General features: G+C 43.5%; 1 protein-coding gene across 1 annotated transcript in view; it reads left to right on the top strand.

Annotated features, from left to right (window-relative positions):
• Window positions 1–24,263, top strand: part of LOC120918606 (protein-glutamine gamma-glutamyltransferase E-like) — a 37,669-nt gene extending 13,406 nt beyond the window's left edge. Inside the window, exons 7-13 of the mRNA XM_040330277.1 lie at window positions 1,134–1,272; window positions 4,385–4,488; window positions 8,361–8,603; window positions 11,766–12,098; window positions 13,889–14,046; window positions 15,955–16,088; window positions 23,966–24,263. Of these exons, the coding sequence (XP_040186211.1) occupies window positions 1,134–1,272; window positions 4,385–4,488; window positions 8,361–8,603; window positions 11,766–12,098; window positions 13,889–14,046; window positions 15,955–16,088; window positions 23,966–24,149 (1,295 nt within the window). The 3' untranslated portion in view covers window positions 24,150–24,263. The remainder of the gene's footprint in view (window positions 1–1,133; window positions 1,273–4,384; window positions 4,489–8,360; window positions 8,604–11,765; window positions 12,099–13,888; window positions 14,047–15,954; window positions 16,089–23,965) is intronic.
• The last annotated feature ends 1,550 nt before the right edge of the window (window positions 24,264–25,813 follow it).

Genomic DNA, 25,813 nt, shown 5'->3' with positions numbered 1-25,813 from the left:
GTCTCAGACTTCTAAACTATGTGTTTCTTCTTCTTTATCACAACCATCAAATACACATGAATTGAAAAATATCTGTCATTATAATTTTTTGGTTTTCAAAGTACTTTCTTAACATATTCCAAGTTCCAACCTGCCCCCCCCCCCCTCCTCTCCTGCCATGGCTGATCTGACAACAGCTTTGAAGGAGAGGGCTGATTCATAGCTGCAGCTTGTCTTGGCTGTGAGCACTTTCCAAAGACAAGAAGAAAGGGTAAAAAAAGACCTAACAGGGTGGCTTTCAACCCCAAACTGCCCAAAATAAATTTGAAATACAAATTATTTTGGTTGAACAGCCATAATCAACATAAGCATAACAAATATATTTATAACATATACGATTAATCTATATATATAAAACTCAACGTGTGTGTGTGTGTATGTATGTATGTATGTATGTATGTATGTATGTATGTATGTATGTTCCAGCATCACGTCCAAACGGCTAAAGATATTAACATGAAACTTGGCACACATGTTACTTATATGTCAGCAACAAACATAGGATAGGTGGTTTAACCCTTACCCACCCCCATTTGCCATGGTCGGGGTTTTTCTTTACAGTCCAATTCAACTCTATGGGAAATACATGTTACTTCATAACTTCCAAACGGCTGTACATATTTCGATAACACTTGGTCACATGTTACTTATATGTCCACTTAAACTATAGGATAGTTAATTTATCCCTTAACTACCCCCATTTGTGAGGGTCGGGGTTTTTGTTTAAAGTCCCATGCAAATCAATGGGAAATGTATGTTCCCACATAACTTCTGTACGCCTGGAGATATTTCAATAATACCTGCTACACATATTACTTATATGCCAAATAAAAATATATGACAGTTAAATTAACCCTTACCTACACCCTTATATAAAAGATGGGTATATTTATATTACTATGAATTTCCTCCCCAAAAGGTTAAGATAGGAAGACCGGGCACCGCCGGGTATTCAGCTAGTATTGTATAAATATACTTCCATACAGAAAGTTTTCAATCTATGAAAATAAGTCATATAATGGACATCTACATGACATGAATATACGAAAAATTGTTTTACAATAATAACATTTTCTTTTTCTTTTGTTGCCCAGTACTCAGATGTTTGGGGATACCAGCTCGTGTAATCATAAATTTCCAGTCTGCTCATGACACTGATGGAAATCTCTTTGTTGATGAGGTCTATGATGAAAATGGTGTAAAGGATGAATATGAGTCTCAGGACAGCGTTTGGTAAGTGTGTCAGTTGCACCTAATGGGAAAAAACAGTTGTTGGACTATTAGACTCAATTTAAAACTTTAAATCCTATGTCAGGTTTTTATCGCTGTCTGCAATCTCACGGGGGAGATTCAGAGCCCATTCACACAGGGGCAACACGACTTCTAGCACGACTTTGGGAGGCAACTTGGACACAACTTGAGTATGAATCATCAGGCAACTTACAAGGCAACTTCAAGTTGCCTCCAGGACAGTACAAGGCAACTTCAAGTCGCCACCAGGACAGGAGGCTTTCCAGTGGCCAATCAAACAACAATCAGCTCTTTGGGAGGGAGGGGTTTGCCTGAGAAAATGTATGTTATCTTCCTGTATTGTTTCTTCAGTTAAGACAGTGATCCGACTTCTGAGGCGACTTCTATTAAAATCAATGGGTACAAGTTGCCTACAAGTTGCCTAGAAGTCGGATTGAAGTAGTACAGGAACCTTTTCTGAAGTCGAAGTGACTTCAGTAGTGTGTATTAAGACGGCTCCCATTCACTTCCATTCATTTTCTCGACCGCGCGACTTGGGGCGACTTGAAGTCGGATCCCAGGTCGCCCCAGTGTGAACCGGCTCTTAGGCTGGCCATACAATATACAATTTTCTAATTCAATTTCTTTTAGATTTACCTTCAACTATGTAGTACAAGAGCCTGTCAAATTGAATACAAATTTAAAGTGTTTAGATCTGACCTCATATTATATGGTTTTGGTAAATCTAAGAAAACTGTACAAGAAATTGTATAATGCCTTACCCTCTCTTCTTGTCCCAAAAATATAACAGGAAGTGATTAAAAATGTCCTCAAAGAGGGGAATTCCATCCTTAACAACTGTCATGTGATCTGCTGTGATTGGCCACAGTGGTCACATGGCACCGGCATCAGGTCGGTACAGGGATCTGTCATTGACCATGTCCGGTGGACACAGTGGGTGACAGATTGCACTGGAGCGCGGCCCATGGGGTGAATGAGGCGCGATCCTGGGAGAACGTCATATGACGTCCTCCCAGAACAATGTTACCGCTTGGCCTTCATTTTGAAATAGCGGGGCGGGAAAGCGTTAAAGTATAACTAAAGTCACACCTTTATTTTTTATTTTTTTCTGTTTTGTAGTGGAGAGGGATTACAACACCCATCATGTTTTTTTCTTACTGTCTGTGACCAATTGGGGAGATTCAACCTCTCTATTTGTCCCGTTTACCATTATCATTAAATGTAAAAGAAAATCTCAAATTGGGTTGTCCCCAGAAAAGTAATAGAGGGAAATCTTCCAATGGGAACACACATTTCTGGTGACCTAGGGGGGCTCCAATGGATTTCCTTATTTTTTAGGGATTTCTTCTCACTTCCTGTTTGGCTATGGGACAGGAAGTGAAGATAAATCCCACCAATGGGCCACAGATGTCAAAAAAAATTATCTGACAGGAGTGATAACGCTCTCTTACTCTATACTATATCCATACTTTAGGTCTGGTTTTAGACGTACTGTACTATTTGTAGCCAAACTCCAGGCAAGCAGCTGAATAGACATATAGGACAAGTTTTACATTCCAACAAGAATCAAAAACTAAGATTGAGTGACCACCAGGCGCTGCATCCCTGAATAAAAAAATAGAAAAAGGTTTTGCATATCAGGATGGGATGTTTAAGGTGCAACGAATAAAAACAAGGATTTCTGTAAAATACAAGTTATCGCAATGTAGCGTCTGGTTACTTCTAAGAACCGGTGCTAATTTAAATTTAGAGGGGGTCAGAGAGTTAGTTAGCTCTGACCAGGCTGATTTGTTTGAATCTGGGTCTCTGTCTCAGCTTGGCTGTGCTGTGAGCTCATTCTGTCGCTTCTGGGGTGCTGATGCCACCCCAGGATGACAGGTGGCAGCAGTGGAGTCAAGGTTTGGGTGCTTTTCCCTAGCAGCCTATCAGGAGGGGTTTTCCTTGATGTGCATGCTGGGGGAGGGTATTTATGGGACAGACGCCATTGGTCTGGGTCTTCTTCCAGTGTGGCACCCACCTTTAGGGTGGCCACATCACAGCCCCCCGGCAAAATGGCCTACCAGGCCGGGGTGCACATGCCACGCGGTGTTCCTGGTTCTGGGACCACGTTGGTTTGGAACGTTTGAGCTGTGGCTGGACCCCAGTGATCGACTGGGTCCCCAATCCTGAGAAGATACCAAGCGTTGTTCCTTTGAGAGGAAGCTGTTTACCCTACAGGGTAAAATAATAAAAGTAGTAGCTGAAGAAGAGTAGTAGGAGCACAATCCCCGTGCCCTGCTTGTGATTGGAGAAATCATGAATCCTGCCTCTTGTGTCCAATCACTGTGCTGTGATACATTACAGCACAAACTGATTTTTGTGAAGGAAGATGTCCCTGAATGGTAGTTTGGAAATGTGGTCACCCTACACTTACCACATCCTTCGATTTTGCTTTTAAATGTCCTTATTTCTTCTGAGAAATCCTCACTTCCTGTTCTTCTGTCTGTAACTCCACACAGTAATGTGAGGCTTTCACCCTGGTGTGGAGAAAGCCTCTTGAGGGGGGAGGAGGCGAGCAGGAGTGTCAGGACGCCCACTAACACACAGCTCCTTTCTCTATCTGCAAAGTAGCGAGTGTCCTGACCCTCCTGCTTGCTTTAAGAGGCTTTCTCCACACCAGGGAGAAAGCCTTGCATTACTGTGTGGAGTTACAGACAGAAGAACAGGAAGTGAGGAATTCTCAGAAGAAATAAGGACATTTAAAAGCAAAATGGAAGGATGAGGTAAGTGAAGAAGGACTGCACTAAGAGGAAGCTATTTTTTTTAACCTTTACAACCCCTTTAAATGTAACCGTATTGCTACACTTAGAGGCTCCTCTCTTCTTTTATATTAAGACATCGCTTGTATATTAAGGCAAAATTTTTTAAAACATTTTGTTTGTCTTGCAAAATGCTCTCAAACCAAGTTACTCTGAAACCGAGGTTTTACTGTATAAATTTTTTGGATAGACTAACCCTTTAATAAGATCATTTCAATTTAAAAAAATTGTGTTGCAGTAAGTCAGAAGTGTTCATTTTTCTTCTAGTTATGATGTGTATGTTTTTCTATTCCTAGGAACTTCCATGCATGGAATGAAGCCTATTTTGCGAGAAAGGATCTTGGGCCCGAGTTTGGTGGATGGCAAGTAGTTGATGCAACTCCACAGGAAACCAGCCAGGGTATGTGACTGACTAAGGTTAAAAAATATGTGCCCTGTATAAATATACATAAAGTATATTTCTATTAATTACATAAACTGGATGGACAGCTAGAGATAGATAGATAGATAGATAGATAGATAGATAGATACATTTGGTGGACAATAGCATCTACTTTCATTTGATCCTTTTGGAACTAGGCAACAACAGATCAGCAGATCTGAATCCTGGCATTTTAGATTTATAATTTCAAAGCCTAAAGCACAGGTGTCAAACACAAGGCCCGCAGGCCGAATCCGGCCCTCCAGGCCATTTCATGTGACCCTCGCATCTCTCCTGCAGCTGCAGTAGAGCTCTAGCCCTCCTCTGGTCCTCCTCCAGACCCCTACTTTCTGCTTTCAAGCAATGCATCCAGCTTCTTCCCAGCAGCATAAGGAAAGGGGGGTGCAATCAGGGCTGTCTTAATGAGAGGGCACTGCCCAGGGGCCCTAGCTGCATGGGGGGCCCCTGCACTTTCCCCAAAAAAGCTGGTCCTTGAGCCCACGCTGCCCCATAATTGGGGGCCCCATGATGGCACTGAGAGTGATAGATACACAGGGAGGCAGTCTGCCTCCTTCCTACTTGATGTCTGTTTACCTGCATTGTCATCATTGTAGGGGCCCCAGAGCATTACTTTGCCCAGGGGCCCATGATGTTATTAAGACAGCCCTGGGTGCACTTTGATGTAAGTAAGAGTGGGGGACTCAACTTCTGATGGTGGGGTGACTCTTGACATCCAATGTAAGGGGAGGGGATGCACTGGATATCTAATCTTACAGATACAACCGGCCCTTTTGAGAACAATCATAATGCTGATGGGGCCCACAATGAAATTGAGTTTGACACCCCTGGCCTAAAGCATACTTTGTATTGTTTTGCAAAACCCCCTATTACATCAGGGCTACCTTGTCTATTTATCATCCTAGTTTTATTGCCAAAAACCCTGCATGAAAAAGTTAGAAAACTACCTTACATCTTAAATTCCAAATCAAAGAAAGTGATGTCACGGCCCTTCGAGCGAGATCTGGGAAAACTGAGTATCCAAAATCTTTCGAAAAGATACTCCTATGCCGTGTAGGAGATTTGGGAACCTTAGCTGTCCCAGGAACTCACCCGAATAATGTTACGTCGTACAAAAGTAAAGCAGTCCATACATTATTCTTTTTTTTTTTCGTTCAACCAGTGGGTTGAAAAAAAAAAAAAAAAATGACCCATTTCCCCCATTCACACATTCTAAGTGGACGAGGGAATCTTTCCTGGTGAACTGTTGTATTCTGATAGCGGGTAACCTTCTCCGCCATCAGAATACACTGATCAGTGCTGCCTATGTGGTACTTCCCGGCTGCTCTGATCGTTAATAAATGTGGGCTCTTTTAAGAAAAGGGGGGGGGGGTTGTTAGTACAGCAACCCCACTCCCCATCTGCCAACCCTCCTCAACTAAATGGTTAGAACAAACTGCGGCCCGAGGGCCAGATGTGGTCCTTTGCTAGCCTTTATCCGGCCCTTGGGACACTATTCCTCCCACTGACACCAACAATAGGGCACTATTTCTTTCACTCTTTCACTGCTACCAATCATGGGATACTATTCCTATTACTAATATAGGCATTACTCCTCCTCCTCCTCCTCCTCCTACTGACCATCAACCCTGAGGCCATATTTATTGTCACTAATGCCAGACCTGGGACATTTTCTGCTCACACTGCCCACAATCCGGCCCTCCTAAAGTCTGAAGAACAATAAACTGGCCCTTTTGTTTTAAAAGTTTGGACACCCCTGGGTTAGAGGATTGCATACTGGCAGAACCTACGGGGACTGCTGCCATAGGCGCTTGTGAACGGTCATGCTCTAGGTATTGCCACAAGGGGTTCTCACAGCAAAACTGCAGAAATAGGAAGGCCTACTACCCGGAGGTCCCCAGGGCCCCGGATGGAAACCCCCCCACTTTTTTAAATTTTGTTTTATTTTATTATATATATATATATTTTTTTATGTTTTTATTACAGGGCCCAGAGGTCCCCAGGGCCCTGGATGGCAACCCCCCCCTTTTTTTCCCGAAAAACATTTCCTATATATATATATATATATATATATATATATATATATATATATATATATATGTGTAGCGCTACCCCCCGGAGGAGCCGCTGGTTAGATTTGAGATCAGCGTATTTAAGTTACCTCTGTGATGTGTCTAGGGGTGATGACGGCAGTGAGAGCAATGACGGAATGTCCAAACAGTTGACTGACGTTTTCAATGCTTTTATTATTCCTGGTCAACACGACCAACAGTCAACTTAAGGTAGACAGCATACAGTAGGTTGGTGAAAGAAGAACAACTTCACAGATTCAGGCCTTGGATAAAGAAAGCAGTCCTGCCTCCAATAGTTATACTTTCTCACGTCGCCACTCCAGCCGGAGTGGGTAAAGTGCCCCTGGACAGACCCCTCTCACAGGCCTGGCAGCCAGAGCGCCACTTAAACTTCTGGGAAAGGAACAAGTCTCTGCCACAGACTTGGCTCTAATAGGATTTAAAGTTTAAAGATGAGACCTCTGTCACAGGCCCAGTATAAGGTTTAGATAGTAGAGCGAATCCTCCCAGTATATACTTTTTAGGGTTACCGACCGACAGTTTGCCGCATACAACCTGTCAGTGTCCGGTCACCCAGATCCCCGATGGTTCATTCAAGCCCTATTGGATCACCTGCCTCCAGGTTCTCCTCAGACCGATCCCCCACCGAACAGCACCCAGCTTGGGATCTTCTCAATAGAGATGGGGGACCCAGTAAGTCACTGGGGCCCCTTTGTAGCATCAGTTGCTCCGGGCCTTAGGAGCCCAGAGTCAGGAACTCCGCGTAGCACGTGCGCCCCGGCCTGGTAGGCCATAACGCCGGGGCCCGTGATGTGCGCACACCCTAAAGGTGGGTGCCGCACCTGGAACCAGGAACCCGTGAAGAACCCCGAACAGCGGCCTCCGCCACAGAAATACCCCTTCCCAGCCTGCACAGCGAGGTCCAACTCCTCTCATTGGCCGCTGGGAAGAAATGGCTCCGCCTGGATCCCTCTGGCGCCATCTGCCGTCCAGAGATGAAACCGTATCTCTGGACGCACAGACTGACCCACAGGACAATCCAGGATTGGCGACAGCCAAATTTAACAAATCAACGAATGAGAGCAAAGAACTCTTTCATTCCCCACTAAATTTAGTATAGCACCTGTACTGATAAGTACACAGGCGCTACCTATATATTTTAATTGTATTTTGTTATTAAAGGGCCCAGAGGTCCCCAGGGCCCCCGGATGACAACCCCCATTTAAAAAAAATATATATATAAAAAAAAAAATGTATTTATTTTTTATTAAAGGACCCAGAGGTCCCCAGAGCCCCGGATGGCAACCCCTCCTTTTTTTATATAAATTTATTTTTATTTTTATTTTTTATATATTTTTTTATTTCTTCTTTTTATTAAAGGGCCCAGAGGTCCCCAGGGCCCCGGATGGCTACCCCCCTTTTTTTAATATATTTCTTCAATTTTTTTGTAAGGGGCCCAGAGGTCCCCAGGCTACCCCCTCGCTTCTCAATTCACGCCCCCCCCCGCTTCTCAACCAATTAGCGGCGGCACCCTCCCCCCGCTTCTCAATTGGCGGCAGCCCCCCTGCTTCTCGATTTGAGGCGGCAGCACCACCCCCCCCCCCCCCCCGGTTCTATGCCTGAAGCTGTGTACGGAGCCCTATAATTCCTGATGGCGGCCCTGCTTATGAAGTATTACATTCCATAATTTTTAACACGTATCTAATTAAAGATCTAATCATGTTATACTAACAAACAGTACATGACTGTGTTTTCATACAGGTATATACCGATTAGGACCAACCTCAGTGTATGCTGTGAAGAACGGAGATGTAGACAAAGCATACGATACACCATTTGTGTTTGCTGAAGTGAATGCCGACACAGTAACCTGGGTAAAAAGTAGAGATGGAACCAAAAGAAAGGTTTACACCGATACTGCAGGTGTGGGGAGACTCACCAGCACCAAAGCCGTTGGTCTCTTTGAACGCAAGGATGTAACCAATGACTACAAACACCCTGAAGGTATCTTTTACTTTGATGTGTCTCATTTAATGACAGCATAAAGTGTTCAAATCTTGCTTGAAGCTTATGAGTTATATACTTGTCATATGATTAAGAAATAAGCAGCACAAGGGATGAATATAATGGGTCAGGGGGATAAAACTCCAAAAACAAGCCAATCTTTGAGCTGACTGTTTTTTATACTGTATATATGCATTTAAAGATGGAAGAAATAAATTTCTCTGAGAGAGACACAGAGGCTGCCTTGGACTCACTTCTAAGGCCCCGTACACACGACCGAGTTTCTCGGCAGAATTCAGCCAGAAACTCGATCGGAGCTGGATTCTGCCGAGAAACTCGGTCGTGTGTACACTTTTCACCGAGGAAGCCAACGAGGAACTCGTCGGGCCAAATAGAGAACATGTTCTCTATTTCCTCGTTGTTCAATGAGGAAAGTTGGCCTGCCGAGATCCTCGGCGGCTTCAACACAGAACTCGACGAGGAACTCGATGTGTTTGGCACGTCGAGTTCCTCGGACGTGTGTACGGGGCCTCAAAGTGCTAGCTATCTGGCTCTCATGCCGACCCTCTGACTTCAGTTCTTTCGAAAGCGCTGACTCTGTGTGCAAATCGAGAGTTCTCATTTTTTTCTGATATCGCTCATCTGTACTCTTGTTACAGCTCAGAGGCACAGCAAATAGTGAATCACTGGGTAGGCATGACAGCCCAGCAAAGAGCATTTTCAGTAGTAAGCAAAAGTTTGCCTTGCATTTCTGTCTTAATAGGTTTACTTTAACACTTGCAAGTGTATGGTAGTGTTGCAAGGCCTGACTGTTTCACAAAAGATGTCATTGGATTTTTTACAGTGTATAGTATTAGCACTGATTACTGTATTAATGTGACTGGTGAGGTTAGTGGCAATTAGTCAGTTCACACTCAGTGGCAGTTAGCGTCAGATTGTGCGCCACACTATTACAGTCCCTGAAACTTTCATGCAAATCAATCAATGTACACTTATGGGGATTGTTTCTAATGAAAACACGTAGCAGCATACATTTTGGCTTAAATTTATGAAGAGATTAGATGTTTTGCATTTTTTATCGGATATGGAAAAATAGCAGAAAGTGAAAAATATTGTTTTTCTTAAGTTTCAGTTGTAAAGTTCCCCAGTAGGGAGTGGAAGGGGAGAATTAATTCACACCCACTTTAACCACTTGCCAACCGTGCTATAGCTGTATGGCGGCTACAGCATGACTGGCTAGTTCTGGGAGGGCGTCTATTGACATCCTCCCATGCTCGCGCTTCTTGTGGGCGCGCATCCAGGAAATGTCCGTGAACACACTACAGTGTTCAACAGTGCCATCAGTACCATTACAGTGCTAATCAGTGCCATCAGTGCCCCCTACAGTACCATCAGTGCCCCTACAGTACCATCAGTGCCATTTGTGCCACTACAGGTGCTCATCAGTGCCCTACGGTGCGACTACAGTGCTCATCAGTGCACTTTGGTGCCACTACACTGCTTATCGGTGCCACTGCAGTGCTCATCACTGCCCATCAGCAAGTGCTTATCAGTGCCATCAATGAGTGCTTACCAGTGCTCATCAGTGACCTACAGTGCACATCAGTGCCATACAGTCCATATAAGTGCCCTACAGTGCCATCAGTGACTGCTAATCAGGGTCACTAAAGTAATCATCGGTGCCACTACAGTGCTTATAAGTGCCAATACAGTGCTCTATTAGTGCTCATCAGTGCACACCAGTGTCAGAAATATGTGTAAAAAATTACATTTTCAAAAGACTCATTATGCCTCATAGAATATATGTTGGAGTGTTTCCAAAGTGGGGTAATTGTGTGGGCGTTTCCATTGTCCTGGTGCTCCAGGGCCTTCAAAAGTGTTATAGGCAGTCAAGAAATTAGATGTGTAATTTATGTCCCTAGAACACCTGAAGGTGCTCCCTGCATGTTGGGCCTCTGTATGTGGCTAGGCTGTGTAAAAGTCTCAGGCCCCGTACACACGACCGAGTTTCTCGGCAGAATTCAGCCAGAAACTCGATGGGAGCCGTATTCTGCCGAGAAACCCGGTCATGTGTACACTTTCAGCCGAGGAAACTGACGAGGATCTCCTCGGGCCAAATAGAGAACATGTTCTCTGTTTCCTCGTTAGTCAATGAGGAAACTTGGCTCGCCGAGATCCTCGGCGGCTTCACAAGGAACTCGACGAGCAAAACGATGTGTTTTGCTCGTCGAGTTTCTCGGACGTGTGTACGGGGCCTCACACATGTGGTATTGCCATACTCAGTAAGAGTAGCAAAATGTATTTTGGGGTGTAATTACAATTAGGCATATGCCATATGAGAAAAAAAAAACCTGTTAATATTACAATTTTGTGGAAAAAAAAAATCTTAAAGTTTGCAAAAAATTGTGGAAAAAAATTACAACTACAAAAAACTCACCATGCCTCTTACTAAAAAAGCTTTTTAATGTCTACTTTCCAAAAAGGAGTCAAGTGTCTCAAGAAATTAGATAAGCCGTCAATACATCAGGTGTGATCGATTTTCAATTATTGGCGCCATAGATTATAGACTCTATAACCTTCACAAAGACCAAATAATATACATTAATTTGGGTTATTTTTACCAAAGAAATGTAGCAGTATAAATGTTGGTCATATTTTATGAAGAAAAATTACTAATTTGCAAAATTTTATAACAAAGAAAAATGCATTTTTTTACAAAATTTTCGGGCTTTTTTTTATATTGCAAAAAAATAAAAAACTCAGTGGTGATCGAATACCACCAAAAGACAGCTCTTTTTTGTGAAAAAAGGACAAAAATGTCATATGGGTACAGTGTTGCATGACTGAGTAATTGTCATTCAAAATGTGAGAGTTAGGAAGGGGGGTATAAGCCAGTAGGCAAGTGGTTAAAAAAAACGCACTAAAAGCCGCATATTGCAAATAGCATTTGAGCATTATTGCATTTTGTTGGCCAGGATATAATTTTTTTCTAGCTATTGTAATGCATTACAACTCAAACTCAAACGCTAGACGTGTCTAATGTTTATGCGTGTTTAGACGCGTTCAGGCACATTCCAAGTTTTTCTGCTCTTCAGCTCAAAAAAAGGTTAAAAAATGTTAAGGTTCCACATTCACTGACTGTTATATCAAATTTGTTTGCAGGTTCTGCTAAGGAAAGAGAGAGTTTTGAAAAAGCAAGAAATATAATAGAGCCACCCAGATTATTGTCTCGAATGTCTATGCGCGAATCTGCTTTTGCTGCTAATGCCGCTGATGATTCTGCTCCTGTGAAACCTTTATTTACTGGCAGTTTTAAAAAGGCCCCTGAAACACAAGTTGGTGAAGACCTGACAGTCACCTTGATGCTCAAAAACACTGTAACTGACCCCCAGAAGATACAGATCAAAATGACAGCCACCTCCGTAATATACAACAGTAAACCAGTTAAAGATTTTCTTACTGAATCCCATTCAGTTTCCCTAGGACCTAATGAAGGTAGGTACAATGTACAGTATGTATGCTAATGTTAGTGGATATAAAAACATAAACTGTAAATATTGCACACAGGGAATTTTTCTGCCAGGGAAAAAGCCACGGTTCTACAAATGGTAAATAACAAATAAAAAAAAGCAAGATTCCCATTGAAGATGAACATTGGTTAGTATGTTACAAATATGGCATCCCTTTAACGCCTGGGGGGCAGAAAGACCCAACTGATTACGTGACCACTGTGATTGGCTAACACCAATGTTGTCAATTCCTTGTGCTTTGTCGCTGACCTTATGCCCGGTTTACGCCTTTTTGTCGCTGACCCTACGCCTGGTTGGTGCTTCTCGCATGTAATCACCATGCAGCAGTTACCTGTGATTGATCGGCGTTTTGGATGCAGACTGCACTTGAAGGTAATCGCCCCGACCCTAGAGGGCGAAGAGCTGTTTTTTTTTTAATTAAATAATTTTTATTTTAGTTTTGTTGTTGCTTTTTAAATACTTAAAGCGGGAGTTCACCCATTAATCTATTTTTTCAAACTATCCCCTTAGATGGATGCTCGTTTTGTCTAGGGGAATCGGCTAGTTGTTTTAAAATATGAGCTGTACTTACCGTTTTCGAGATGCATCTTCTCCGTCGCTTCCGGGTATGGGTCTTCGGGAGCGGGCGTTCCTTCTTGATTGACAGTCTTCCGAGAGGCTTCCGACGGTCGCATCCATCGCGTCACTAGTAGCCGAAAGTCGGTGCGGCTCTATACTGCGCCTGCGCACCGACGTTCGGCTTCTTTCGGAAAATCGTGACGCGATGGATGCGACCGTTGGAAGCCCCTCGGAAGACTGTCAATCAAAATAGGAACGCCCAGTCCCACAGCCCATACCCGGAAGCGACGGAGAAGATGCATCTCATAAACGGTAAGTACGGATCATATTTTAAAACAACTAGCCGATTCCCCTAGACAAAACGAGCATCCATCTAAGGGGAAAAAGTATATTGTACGGGTGAACCTCCGCTTTAATTGTGAGTGTAGGACAAGCATGGATCTGTGAGAGCTGCCGGAAGGAAAGATGTCGTTGAAAACATAGAAGGCTTCCGTGTTTACAAGTCCCAGTGGTGATTGGGGAGTGGAGGGCGAGAGCCGGAAGTGGTGGAACGCTGTTCCACTCGAAAGAAAGCCCTGGGTATGAGGGCCCCATGAAATTGTCTGGTGGGCTAGATTTGGTCCATGGGCCTTATGTTTGGCACATGTGCTGTATTATGTTGACTTAGTGATCACCCCTGCAGCCACAGGTGGAGCACGTTTACTAGGGGAACATGAATGACGTTTTTGCCTTGTTGGAGCAAACTACACAATGCTTTATATGGGTCTTTAGTCTTAGGCCCCTTTCACACGATCGGACCATTCAGGTCCACCTGTCAGTTTTGACGACGCACCTGAACGACCGCTCCATGCAGTCCTATGGAGTGTCGGATGTCGACATCCGACCCGATCTGCCAAAATCAGATGGAGACAGCGGCGCTGCACAAGCCCCTCCCTGCTCAGTGAGCAGAGAGGGACTTGTCATCCGCCGGCTCAGCGGAGATCATCGGAGAGATCTCCCGCTGAGCCGGCGGGAGCTGGCGGACCCCGTAGCGACGGAGTCTGCCTGTGTGGAAGAGGGCTTAATGTGGGTGAACTGTGGGATTCTTCTATTTGTTGACCTTGATGAATCTGTACTTTTTCAGCCTAGATGTGAAACAATATTTTGTTGTGCTTTGATAGCCTTTTCATAACCTTTCTTTATGTACTTGTTTTCCAGAGAAACCTCTTGAGATGAAATTACCATATGTTGCTTATAGAGATGCCATAACTGCAGACAACATGATCCAAGTTGTAGCTGTGTGTACCGATGAAAAGGGAGGCAACTTGCTAGCACAAACAGTGACTACGCTGAAGAATCCAGAACTGCTGATTAGGGTAGGACAATCTTCTTACTGCACCCCAATGTCCAGAGGTACAATAAGGAGTCTAGTTACAAAACAGAGGTATGGCCATGCCGTGGGTCATACCACTTCTTTAACCACTTAACCCCCGGACCATATTGCTGCCCAAAGACCAAAGCACTTTATGCGATTCGGCACTGCGTCGCTTTAACTGACAATTGCGCGGTCGTGCGACGTGGCTCCCAAACAAAATTGGTGTCCTTTTTTTCCCACAAAAAGAGCTTTCTTTTGGTGGTATTTGATCACCTCTGCAGTTTTTAGTTTTTGCGCTATAAACAAAAATAGAGCAACAATTTTGAAAAAAATGAATATTTTTTTCTTTTTGCTGTAATAAATATCCCCCAAAAATATATAAAAAAACATGTTTTTCCTCAGTTTAGGCCGGTACGTATTCTTCTACATATTTTTCGTTAAAACAAATTGCAATAATCACTTATTGATTGGTTTGCGCAAAAGTTATAGCGTTTACAAAATAGGGGGTATTTTTATGGCATTTTTATTAATATGTTTTTTTACTAGTAATGGCGGCGATCAGCGTTTTTTTTTTCGGTACTGCGACATTATGGCGGACACTTCGGACACTTTTGACACATTTTTGGGACCATTGGCATTTTTATAGCGATCAGTGCTATAAAAATGCCTACAAAATACACAGAGCTCCACGTCCCTGCTGTCACCGCCAATCGCGGGTACCTGGCGGACATCGCGGCCACCAGGCACGTGCATCGGCTTCCCAGCGATGTGCCGGGCACAGTGTTTCCCCGGCGCGCGCGGGGAATGTAAACAACAGGACGTCCAGGGACGTCCACCCGGCACTTGAGAGCAGGGCTGGACTGGGACAAAAATTTGGCCCTGGACTTCATCCAGACTGGCCCACTATGACAGGTCTCTCCCATGGCGGCCGGACAACTCCCGCACCCCCCCCCCCCCCAGCCACCCGCACCCCCTCTCCCCATTCACTAGCCACTAGCCATTCTACTTTATTAGAGTAGAACGGCTGGTACTGGTACTCTTATAGGCAGTACCAGTGGGGAAGCTAGACATTATTTCACCCGGGGCAAAGAATCAGTTCGGTGCCCCCCCCTTATGGGACAAGATTAGGCAGAAGTGAGAAACTCCCAGGCCATAGCTGTTGAGTCAGCTGTCTGTCCCCTCCCCCCATGCTCCTCTGTCGCCCCCCCCTGCTCCTCTGGTCCTCCCTCTGCTTCTTTGTTCCCCCCAGGGAGGCGCTGCGGGGAGGGAGAGGAGGTGAGCGCTGCAGGAAGGGAGACACAGAGGAGCGGAGGGGGGCGGCGGTCTGCTGTCACTGAAGCCGGCCCACTGAGCCATCGGCCCACCGGGAAACTCCCTGTAGTCCCAATGGCCAGTCCATCCCTGCTTGAGAGCCGCGCTGTGGACGTCTTTCGTCTATAGCGTGGCCCTCTAGTGGTTAATGGAGGCATTTGGGGAGCAGTAAAGCCAGGCGAACACTTCATGTGAGATACATTTTGGTGCAACACACCACAAAGTGAAGCAAATGCAACCATGTGAACAACACTGTTTGCCTCAATACATGTAATTAACAGAGCATTGACAGGCGTTCGATAGGCTTCAAAAACGCAGATGAAATGTCTAGTGTAAACTTAATGTAAGAGTGCAGCACAGGAAGTTACTATTTCACAAGATTCTGGCAGGAACACCTGCCATGGATATAACAAAAAGCTCTGAATAGTAATCTTAACAGGCTGAAAGGAAGCGAAGAGAAGTTCATTATTAGGGTTTACATACACTTTAATTTATACATATTATTTAGCATATTAAAACTACTACCATCACTACTATTATTACTACTATAATAATAATACTAATAATAATACAGATTGTATATGCATTTTATTTATAGCCTATCGACGATGTCAAATTTGACGAAACTGCACGTGTGGATTGCATATTTACTAACCCAATCAAAGAGGATGTCCCGGACAGTATTTTGATTGTAGAGGGGAGTGGCCTTTTGCGTGACCGAGTATTTATCAAGTGAGTATAAATATTATTTAAAAAATTATATAAAATTTAATATTCACTATCATAGCTTAAAACAGTCTTTTCTTTCACTATCTTGACCAATGCCAGGCATGGTAGGCTGTTTAGCCTGTACTGAATGGACATGGCAATTTTCAGACATGGCCTATTATAAAAGTGGTCATATGCCGAACTGTTTTTTCAGTTTAAAGAACTTAGAATTTTGCTCAGCTAGTTTTGCGCCTAACACGACTTTGCTATACGTAAGATGGGATCCATCTTTTAGTTCAGCGCTCCTGACTGGACAAATTAATTAGCATTCTGTGGTGCTGGGGACTCCGCAAGCTATAAAAGCAGTCCACAAAATTAAATTGTCGCCTACTGGATGCGCAGCGGATGTCACAAGACTGGTTAAGCAGATTTGCAAATCCTTTCACTGGAAAACTGATTCAAATATACGTGAAATTCTCGATAAAACCAAGCTTCAGACATAGTAAAGAAAGGTTAGAGGCTGTTTGCCGCCTAAGTATGGAGATTGCTTATCGATTCTTGTCCCAGAGACACAACAGGAAGTAAGAGGAAATCTCCCCAAAATCAGGAAGAGTTGCCAAAAGTGGAAGTTTTCAGCAGAACAGGTATTTTCTTGGACGATTTCCATTTGTCAATTGTAATATTTTGGGTTATCTTCTCATGTTTTGTCCTGGTGACAGTGATCATCAGGACACGTATGGAGTACTCTGAGAGAGACGAATACAAACCTGACATTGCTTGCTTCTAACTTTTCTCTACTTACACCAAAAACAAATTGTTGTAGTGCCACTTTACTGAGCCAAATTCACTGCTGAAAGGACTCAATTTAAAGGATAAGTTCACTTTTTTTAAAAGAATAATAAATGCACATTTTTTTTGCAGGTAAAAAAAAATGCATTTACATTTTTTTTTCCCGAAGGTGATAGGAAAGCATTGCACCCGCGTTCAATAGATCGCGGAAGCCAAACAGGCAGGTAGTTTCACAAAGACAGGAAGATTCAATGAACTACCACAGCACTCAACAGCTCCCTGGTAGTTCATTGAAAACTACGAGCTGACAGCTGCAAAGGCTGTCGGTACTTGTAGTTCATTGATTCACAGGAATCAATGAAATAGAGACAGCAAGTATGGGGAAAAGATCCCCAACCTGCTATCACAGGGAGTACAGGGATCGGGGAGCAGCTTCAGGATCATGTTGCATGTTCCACCCTAAAAACATGCGGAACATGTAACATGCTCCCAAAGTTGAACTTATCCTTTAAGCCGAGGGTTCAGGCAAGAATCTAGGTCTTGTCTCACTCTTTTTAATTCCACATACAATACTAGCAGCAGAGATACTGCATACATTCTTCCATATGATATATATTTGCTTCCTACTATAGATTAATCATACTGTGGAGTACAATTACTCCACAGTAGATGGAATTACAATTTAACAATATCAGCTGAGTGAGTCAGGAGTTCCACTTCAGAAGAGAAGTGTGGGAAACCAAAATCCAAACATGCTGTCCCCTGCAGGCTCTACACTGTCTGGCTGTGGAAGGGCCAGGACACTCCGGCTCAGGCTTAAGGTGGTACCCTGAGAGGCTGAACCAGCTGCCGGTCAGAAATCTGGCCCAATCCTGATATTATTGTCAGTAGGGTTGCACCAATACCACTTTTGTAAGACCGAGTACAAGTACCGATACTTTTTTCTAAGTACTCGCCGATACCGATTACCGATACTTTTTTTTTTAATATCACGTGACAGTGGTATAGTGTCAGTAGCTTTTTTTTCTGTTATTTTTTTTACAATGCTTTCTTTTTTTGGGGGCGGGGGAGTTGACCATGTCAGTGTTTTGTTTTGTTTTTTTAATAATTTAACTTTGAAATATTTATTACATTTTTTTTTCAGCCCTGTTGGGGGGAGGGTGAGCTTTGGTGAGATATAAATCAAAATCTAAACAGACCCCTGACATCTCCCCTTTGAGACAGGGAACGGGACTGAGGACAGAGATTCACCAGTCCCTTTCTTTGCAGCCTCAGCTGCATTGAAAATAAATGAACATACATTCATAAACTGAAGCATTGTGAACAGTTTACAATGCTCAGTGATCGCTGACTCTGTGCATTCGGAAGGAGTCAGAAAATGACAGATTTACCGGCTCTTTCCTCTGCTCTCCATCCTGACAGATCTGGGATGGGGGGGACCAGAGGAGGAACCAGGAAGTATGCAGGGGGAACCAGGGGAGGACGGGGGGGGACTGAATGAGGGCATAGGGGGATCAGTGGAAGAGCTGGAGAGCCAGGAAGGAAGCAGGGGGACACAGAGGAGGACAAGGGGGACCCAGAGGAGGACATGGGGAACCGGTGAAGGAGCCAGGGAGCCGGGAATGACCCTGAGGATAAAACAGATTGGGACCCGGAGGAGGACACGGAGAACCAGGGAGGACGCAGGGGGACCAGGAGGACGACACAGGGAGAGCAGAGGGGGACAGCAGGGGGTGATTGGTGCGGCGGTGGGGGGGCAGTTACAAGCACTAATCTTCTTGACAGCCATGGGAGGGATAGGAGGTGAAACGGCTGTCAGAAAATCTATACAGGGAGATAAGTGCTTGTAACTCCATCCCATCCGTCGCATGGATCCCCCCTGAGTCTGTCTATGTATCGGGTCAAGCATCTGAGCATTTGCATGAGTACAAGTACGGTAAGTAGGTAGGTAAGTAAGTAGTATCGGTATCTGTGCAACCCTAAATGTCAGGATCCCTGCAGAGCCTGGACCAGCTCCGTGACGTCTATGATGTTAGACAACAACAGTCTTTAGCCCACCAATGGCTGAACCTGGGTCACAGGAGTGCAGAACTAAGTGCACCCCTTTTACCCACAGGAGAAGTAAGGCCAAAAGAGATTTAAAGTAAATACTTTCACAATGATGAGAAAAAAAAAACAATTCAATAATAAAATGATGCACCTGAGCCAAAGAGATATCCATGCCAAGATAATATAGTATAAATGTGTGCTGTGACAGTTGACTAATAAAAAAGAAAAATTGAACCAACAAGAACAAACAGGTTCTAAATGGCAAAATTATATAGTCATACCCAGGAGGAGTACTGTATATTTCATAAGCATATTAAGAAGAATATGCTGGCTTTCCCACGGGATATCTGCTCATAATACTGTACCTTCTCTCTATTAGGAAACTAGCAAAATAATTGTGACATAAAAAAAAAAAAAAATACTTTAAATGTTCTAAATAATAGATAATGTTCTAGAAAGTAAATTTTAGTTTAATAATGAAAAAGTGTCTTACTATATAAGGAAATATTATATATTGAAAGGACTATACGGTAAAATGAAAATGTATTTTGTGAATGTATAATTCTGGTCCTACTTCTAAGCTACAAAATAAACCTGCAAATGGAAAGAAAGAAAATGTTATAAAAGGAAATAAAGAACAAACTTTTTAAAAGGAACGTAGCAGAAAAGTTATTATGTCAGCTACAAAAAATGTTTTGGCCATGGCAGGCAAAAAAAAAAATTATAGACTGAAAAATGTTTCGTGCATATATATATATATACACACACACTGTATACACGTACATGCATTTTTTTTGCCCACTAGTCCGCTTAGTGGGCAGATTTTTTACAGGGGGCCAGATTCAGAAAGGAGATACGACAGCGTATCTCCAGATACGCCGTCGTATCTATGCGCCTGATTCATAGAATCAGTTACGCATAGATTTCTATTAGATCCGACCGGCGTAAGTCTCTTACGCCGTCGGATCTTAACTGCATATTTACGCTGGCCGCTAGGGGCGTGTACGCTGATTTACGCCTAGAATATGTAAATCAGCTAGATTTCACGAATTCACAAACGTACGCCTGGCCGACGCAGTACAGTTACGCCGTTTACGTTAGGCTTTTCCTGGCGTAAAGTTACCCCTGCTATATGAGGCATATATGCGGCGCATTAATGTTAAGTATGGCCGTTGTTCCCGCGACGAAATTTGAAAAATTTACGTCGTTTGGTTAATTTACATAACACACGCCCACCTCTTCACAATTTAAAATAGGCGGGCTTGCGCCGGCCTATTTACGCTACGCCGCCGCAACTTTCTTTTGAGAATACGGCACTTGCCTGTAAAAGTTTCAGAGGCGTAAAGTAAATAGGATACGTTATGCCCGCACAAAAATACGCCATTCTACGTGAATCTACCCCACTGTTTTTATCAAAACAGTGTACAAAATGAAATCTCTATACATTATTGCTAGGTAAAGAGATTAGCCAGAATTATAGTAATTAAAGGATGAGCTTACCTTAAAAACAGGTAAAAAAAATGGGCATTTATTATTTTTTTTGCTTAGGTGCCATGTAAAGCCATACCATGCTCCTGCAGATTTGGAGCAGTCAGTTACTGAACTGCAGGAAGATCAACTACTAGAGTACTCACCAGTGGCAGCCCGTACATAGGGGGCACACGGGCGTTGCCCCCCCCCCCCCCCCCGTCCATGCATCTGGCCCCCTAATCTAAATGCTGGACGCCGGACACATGAATTTCAATGGGGATTTATTTTTTTCAAGCACATGATTAGAGCCTAATGCCCCATACACACGATCACTTTTTGTCATGAAAGAAAACGACGTTTTTCATCATGGAAGAAAACAACGTTTTTCATCATGAAAAAAAAACAACGTTTTTCCAACTTCATCATAAAAAACGACGTTGCCCACACACCATTGTTTTTTCAAAATGCTCTAGCAAAGCGTGGTTACGTACAACACGTACAACGGCACTATAAAGGGCCATTTCCATGCGGAAGACGGCCTCTTTTGCTGATATCGTGTTGCTGCGTGTTAGTAAAAGTTTGGTGAGAGACGATTCGCGCTTTTCAGTCTGTTACAGCGTGATGAATGTGCTAGTTTTACCAGAACGAGTGCTCCCGTCTCATAACTTGCTTCTGGGTATGCGCGGGTTTAAAACGTCGTTTTAGCCCACACACGATCATTTTTGACAACACAAAAAACGACATTTTCAAAAACGACATAAAAAATTGAAACATGTTCGAATTTTAAATTACGTTTTTAAAAATGTCATTTTATTTCATGCCAAAAAACGACCGTGTGTATGCGGCATAAGGCTCTAATTGGCTTCAAAAAATTATAGGCTCTGCGCCCCCCAAGCCCCCCCCCCAGCCAATCAGGAAGCAGTTCCTGGGACCCGATTAGCCAGGGAGTCTTAAGACTAGGTAATTTAGTAACATGTTACATGTTACACCCCAAATATGGGTATAACATGTAGCATATTACTAAAAGTGAACTCATCCTTTAAAGTTAACCAGCAGATAGAAACACAACTGAATTTAGCCTGGGCTTCTAGGCTTCAATGATCTTTGGACCAATGGCGGCTGATGGTAATTTTTTTTGGGGAGGGCCACAAACAGTGCAGCCAATTCCCCCCCGGGTCGGGTCAATTTACAGCAGGTGCACTTACCTCAACCCTGGGCTGCTTCCCCGGCTCTCCTCCACAGGCATCACAAGTGGGCATCTCCTTCCCCTGCTCTGCGGCTTCCGTCGCCTCCCTCCTCCTCAGCCGCCAATCAGAACACTTCTCCTTTCGGCCAATCAGGAAACGCGTTTCACACCCATGCTTCCTGATTGGAGGAGAGGTGATGCAGTGTGAGACTAGTGAATATTCAGTCGCTATTCTGATGCACGCGTACACACGATCATTTTTCGGCATGAAAAAAAACTTTGTTTTTAAAAAATGTCATTTAAAATGATGGTGTGTGGGCTTCACATCATTTTTCGGGTTCTGAAAAACGACCCCAAAAAATTTGAACATGCTGCATTTTTTAACAACGTTTTAAACGATGTCGTTTTTCGGGTTGTAAAAAATGGTTGTGTGTGGGCTAAAACGACGTTAAAAACCTGCGCATGCTCAGAAGCAAGTTATGAGACGGGAGCGCTCGTTCTGGTAAAACTACCGTTCGTAATGGAGTAAGCACATTCATCACGCTGTAACAGACAGAAAAGCGCGAATCGTCTTTTACTAACACGGAATCAGCTAAAGCAGCCCCAAGGGTGGCGTCATCCGAATGGAACTTCCCCTTTATAGTGCCGTCGTACGTGTTGTACGTCACTGCGCTTTGCTAGAGCATTTTTTAAAAACGATGGTGTGTGGGCAACGTCGTTTTAATGATGAAGTTGGAAAAACGTAGTTTTTTCTACATGCCGAAAAACGTGTGTACGCGGCATAACACAATACTCTGCGTCCACAGCACACCCTATTTTGAAGACTATTAGAGCCTTTTCCTCTAATCAGGTGCTTAAAAAACACTGCTGCTGTTATTCACGAGCATTAGCGCCTTGAAAGGGGCCGGATGCATGCAATAGGGGGTGGCGGGCAGCAATGGAAATGGGAGGCAGCACCCTTAATGGTTTACTTTGAACATTAAAGGGTCACTAAAGGAAAACATTTTTTTAGCTAAATAGCTTCCTTTATCTTACTGCAGTCCTGGTTTCATGTCCTCATTGTTCGTTTTTGCTCTGATGTTGCTGTAATCCTTCTCTATTCTGGACACTTCCTGGTTGTCTGTTCCCTGATGACCACAGTACTGGGAGTTTCTAGTTTCATGTTCCAAACCATCACTGCTCTATGGCTCTGTATAGCACAGAGGCAGGATAACATGCAAAAACGAAACTAGATGCAAAAACCAAACTAAAAAAGTACAGGTACATTATATGATTGATTTTTATCTATTTTTAATTGTTTTTAAAAGGAATCAGTTAACTATTATGTCTCCATACCCTGTAAACAGTCATTTCAGCAAAAAAAAAATGTTTCCTTTACAACTCCTTTAAGGAGTTTGCATACCACTAAAGTGTACTACTACACCTTATGGTACAAATTACACAGACGAAGTACGCCGGCGTATCTACTGATACGCCGGCGTACTTTCAAATTTCCCGCGTCGTATCTTTGGTTTGAATCCTCAAAACAAGATACGACGGCATCCGGGTTAGATCCGACAGGTGTACGTCTTCGTACGCCTTCGGATCTAAGATGCAATACTTCGGCATCCGCTGGGTGGCGTTTTCCGCGTTGGGTATGCAAATTAGCGATTTACGACGATCCACGAATGTACGCGCGCATTTTCTAACGTCGTCTGTAGTCGGCTTTTTCCGGCGTATAGTTAAAGCTGGTATTTTTCGGCGTATACATAGACTTGCCATGTTAAGTATGGCCGTCGTTCCCGCGTCTAAATTTGAAATGTTTTAATTTTTTGCGTAAGACGTCCGTGAATAGGGATGGACATAACTCACGTCCAAGTTAAAAAAATGACGTCTTAGCGACGTTATTTAGCGCAATGAATGGCGGGAAATTTTGGGACGACGCATGCGCAGTTCATTCGGCGCGGGGACGCGCTTCATTTAAAAGAAACCCGCCCCCAACCCGCCCAATTTCAAATCCGCCGCCAGAAATACACTACGACGCCGTAACTTACGGCGCAAACTCGCTGAGGATTTGAATATACGCCAGGTAAGGTACGGCGGCGTAGTGTATCTCTGATACGCTGCGCCGATCTAAATGTATGCAAGTCTGGCCCTAAGTATCTATCTATCTACAGTATCTATCTATCTATCTATCTATCTATCTATCTATCATATTTCATGAAAAGTTGTAACTGCCATCCATTATAAAAGGTTCCACGATCTCTTCTAACAAAAGAGGGTTCATTCCATGCATATAAATTCATAGAAATGGAGTAACATGTATGCTAAAAAATTACTGCAATACAATATTTCCACCCATTTCTGTATAACTACATAAACAATAGACCTCCCACAACTTACTAATAAACATCTTTTGTTCTTCTAGTGTACCAAGTCTGAAACCCGATCAGAGGGTTACAATTCAGTTCGAGATGACTCCACACAGAGAAGGTGACAGAAGTCTCCTAGCGGATTTCTCCTCTAAGAAGTTTCCAAATGTGAAGGGCTTTAAATCAGTTCAAGTGGCTTCTTCATGTAAAGCCATACCTGCCGGAGGGAACACAAAATAAACATTATTTAGAAGCCTCATTTGTTGTTGGTGCATCGAAAAAGATTTTTAGACATTTTGTCATTTGCATTTATTTCCAAATAAATGAAAGCCTATTTTATTCATTAAGAAAAAAGTGGTATCTTTAATTTAAAAGTAAGCTATGCTAACTACAAGTTAAAAAGTGAATGATAACAGACAAGTATTGAAATTTCCCAAGAATAGAACACATAGATATTCTTAAAGAGGAGCTCCAGGCTCCTGCAGAAACAAATAGAAGTCAGCAGCTACAAATACTATAGCTGCTGACTTTTAATATTAGGACACTTACCTGTCCAGGAATCCAGTGGTGTTTTCACCTGAGCCAATTTTTCAGTTGTCTATCTGGTGCTACCGCCTCCATCCCCTCTAAGTAAAACCAGCAGTGAGCTGTGCGCTTTGTGAATGGGCCGGCTGCTGGAGAAGGAGGAGGGGGCCGAACATTCGGCCGAGTTTGCCCCAGGTACCCATGGAGGGGTACGAAAAGCAGAGTTTCCCCTTTTGGGTAAGCTCTGCTTTAAAGTCTGAGTAAGACCTCGTACACATGATCGGAATTTCCGATGGAAAAGTCCGACTTTTTTCCATTGGAAATTCCAACCGTGTGTATGCCCCATCGGAGAAATTCCATCGGAAATTCCGATGAATTCTATCGGAGATTACATAGAGAGCATGTTCTCTTTTACTCCGATGGAACTCCGGCGGAATTCCCATGCGACTTTGGTCGGACAAAGGTCCGATCGTGTGTACAGGGCATTTGATATCAAAAAAGTAATTGGCGTATGTATTCTTTACTGTCTGTGTTTCGTTTCATGTATGGGAAGTAAGATAAAGGGGCAGATCCACAAAGATCTGCGCCGGCGCAGCGTATCTAAGATACGCTACGCCGCCGTAACCTACTTGGCTTTGTGTTAAATCCACAACGAATTTGCGCCGTAAGTTACGGCGGCGTACTGTATCACTTGCGGCGTAAGGGCGCGGAATTCAAATGCGGCGGGTAGGGGGCGTGTTTCATTTAAATTAAGTGCTTCCCCGCGCCGAACGAACTGCGCATGCGCCGTCCCTAAAATTTCCCGATGTGCATTGTGCTAAATGATGTTGCAAGGACGTCATTGGTTTTGACGTGAACGTAAATGGCGTCCAGCCCCATTCACTGACGACTAACACAAACAATGTACATTTTTCAAAATTAGATGCGGGAACGACGGCCATACTTAACATTAAGTACGCCACCAGATAGCAGCTTTAACTATACGCTGGAAAAAGCCGAACGGAAACAACGTAAAAGAATGCGACGGCCGCTTGTACGTTCGTGGATCGTCGGAAATAGCTAATTTGCATACTCAATGCGGATTACGACGTGAACGCCACCCAGCGGCCGCCGGAAAATTGCATCTTAGATCCGACGGCGTACTAAGGCGTACGCCTGTCGGATCTAATACAGATGCCGTTGTATCTTGTTTGGTGGATACCAAAACAAAGATACAACGCACAAAATTTGAAATTACGCGGCGTATCAACAGATACGCCGGCGTAATTTCTTTGAGGATCTGCCCCAAATCTTTACAAAGTGAAGGAAATGCCCGTTTAGACAATTTTTACCAGAAGAGATATCCCTGTTGGAAGATTTCTAGTCATCTACTGTAACAT

The sequence above is a fragment of the Rana temporaria genome, chromosome 12 (assembly GCF_905171775.1).
Source record: "Rana temporaria chromosome 12, aRanTem1.1, whole genome shotgun sequence".
Classification (NCBI taxonomy): Eukaryota; Metazoa; Chordata; class Amphibia; order Anura; family Ranidae; genus Rana; species Rana temporaria.
The sequence above is the reverse complement of the archived record's forward strand: the minus strand, read 5'-3'. Positions and strand labels throughout refer to the sequence as shown.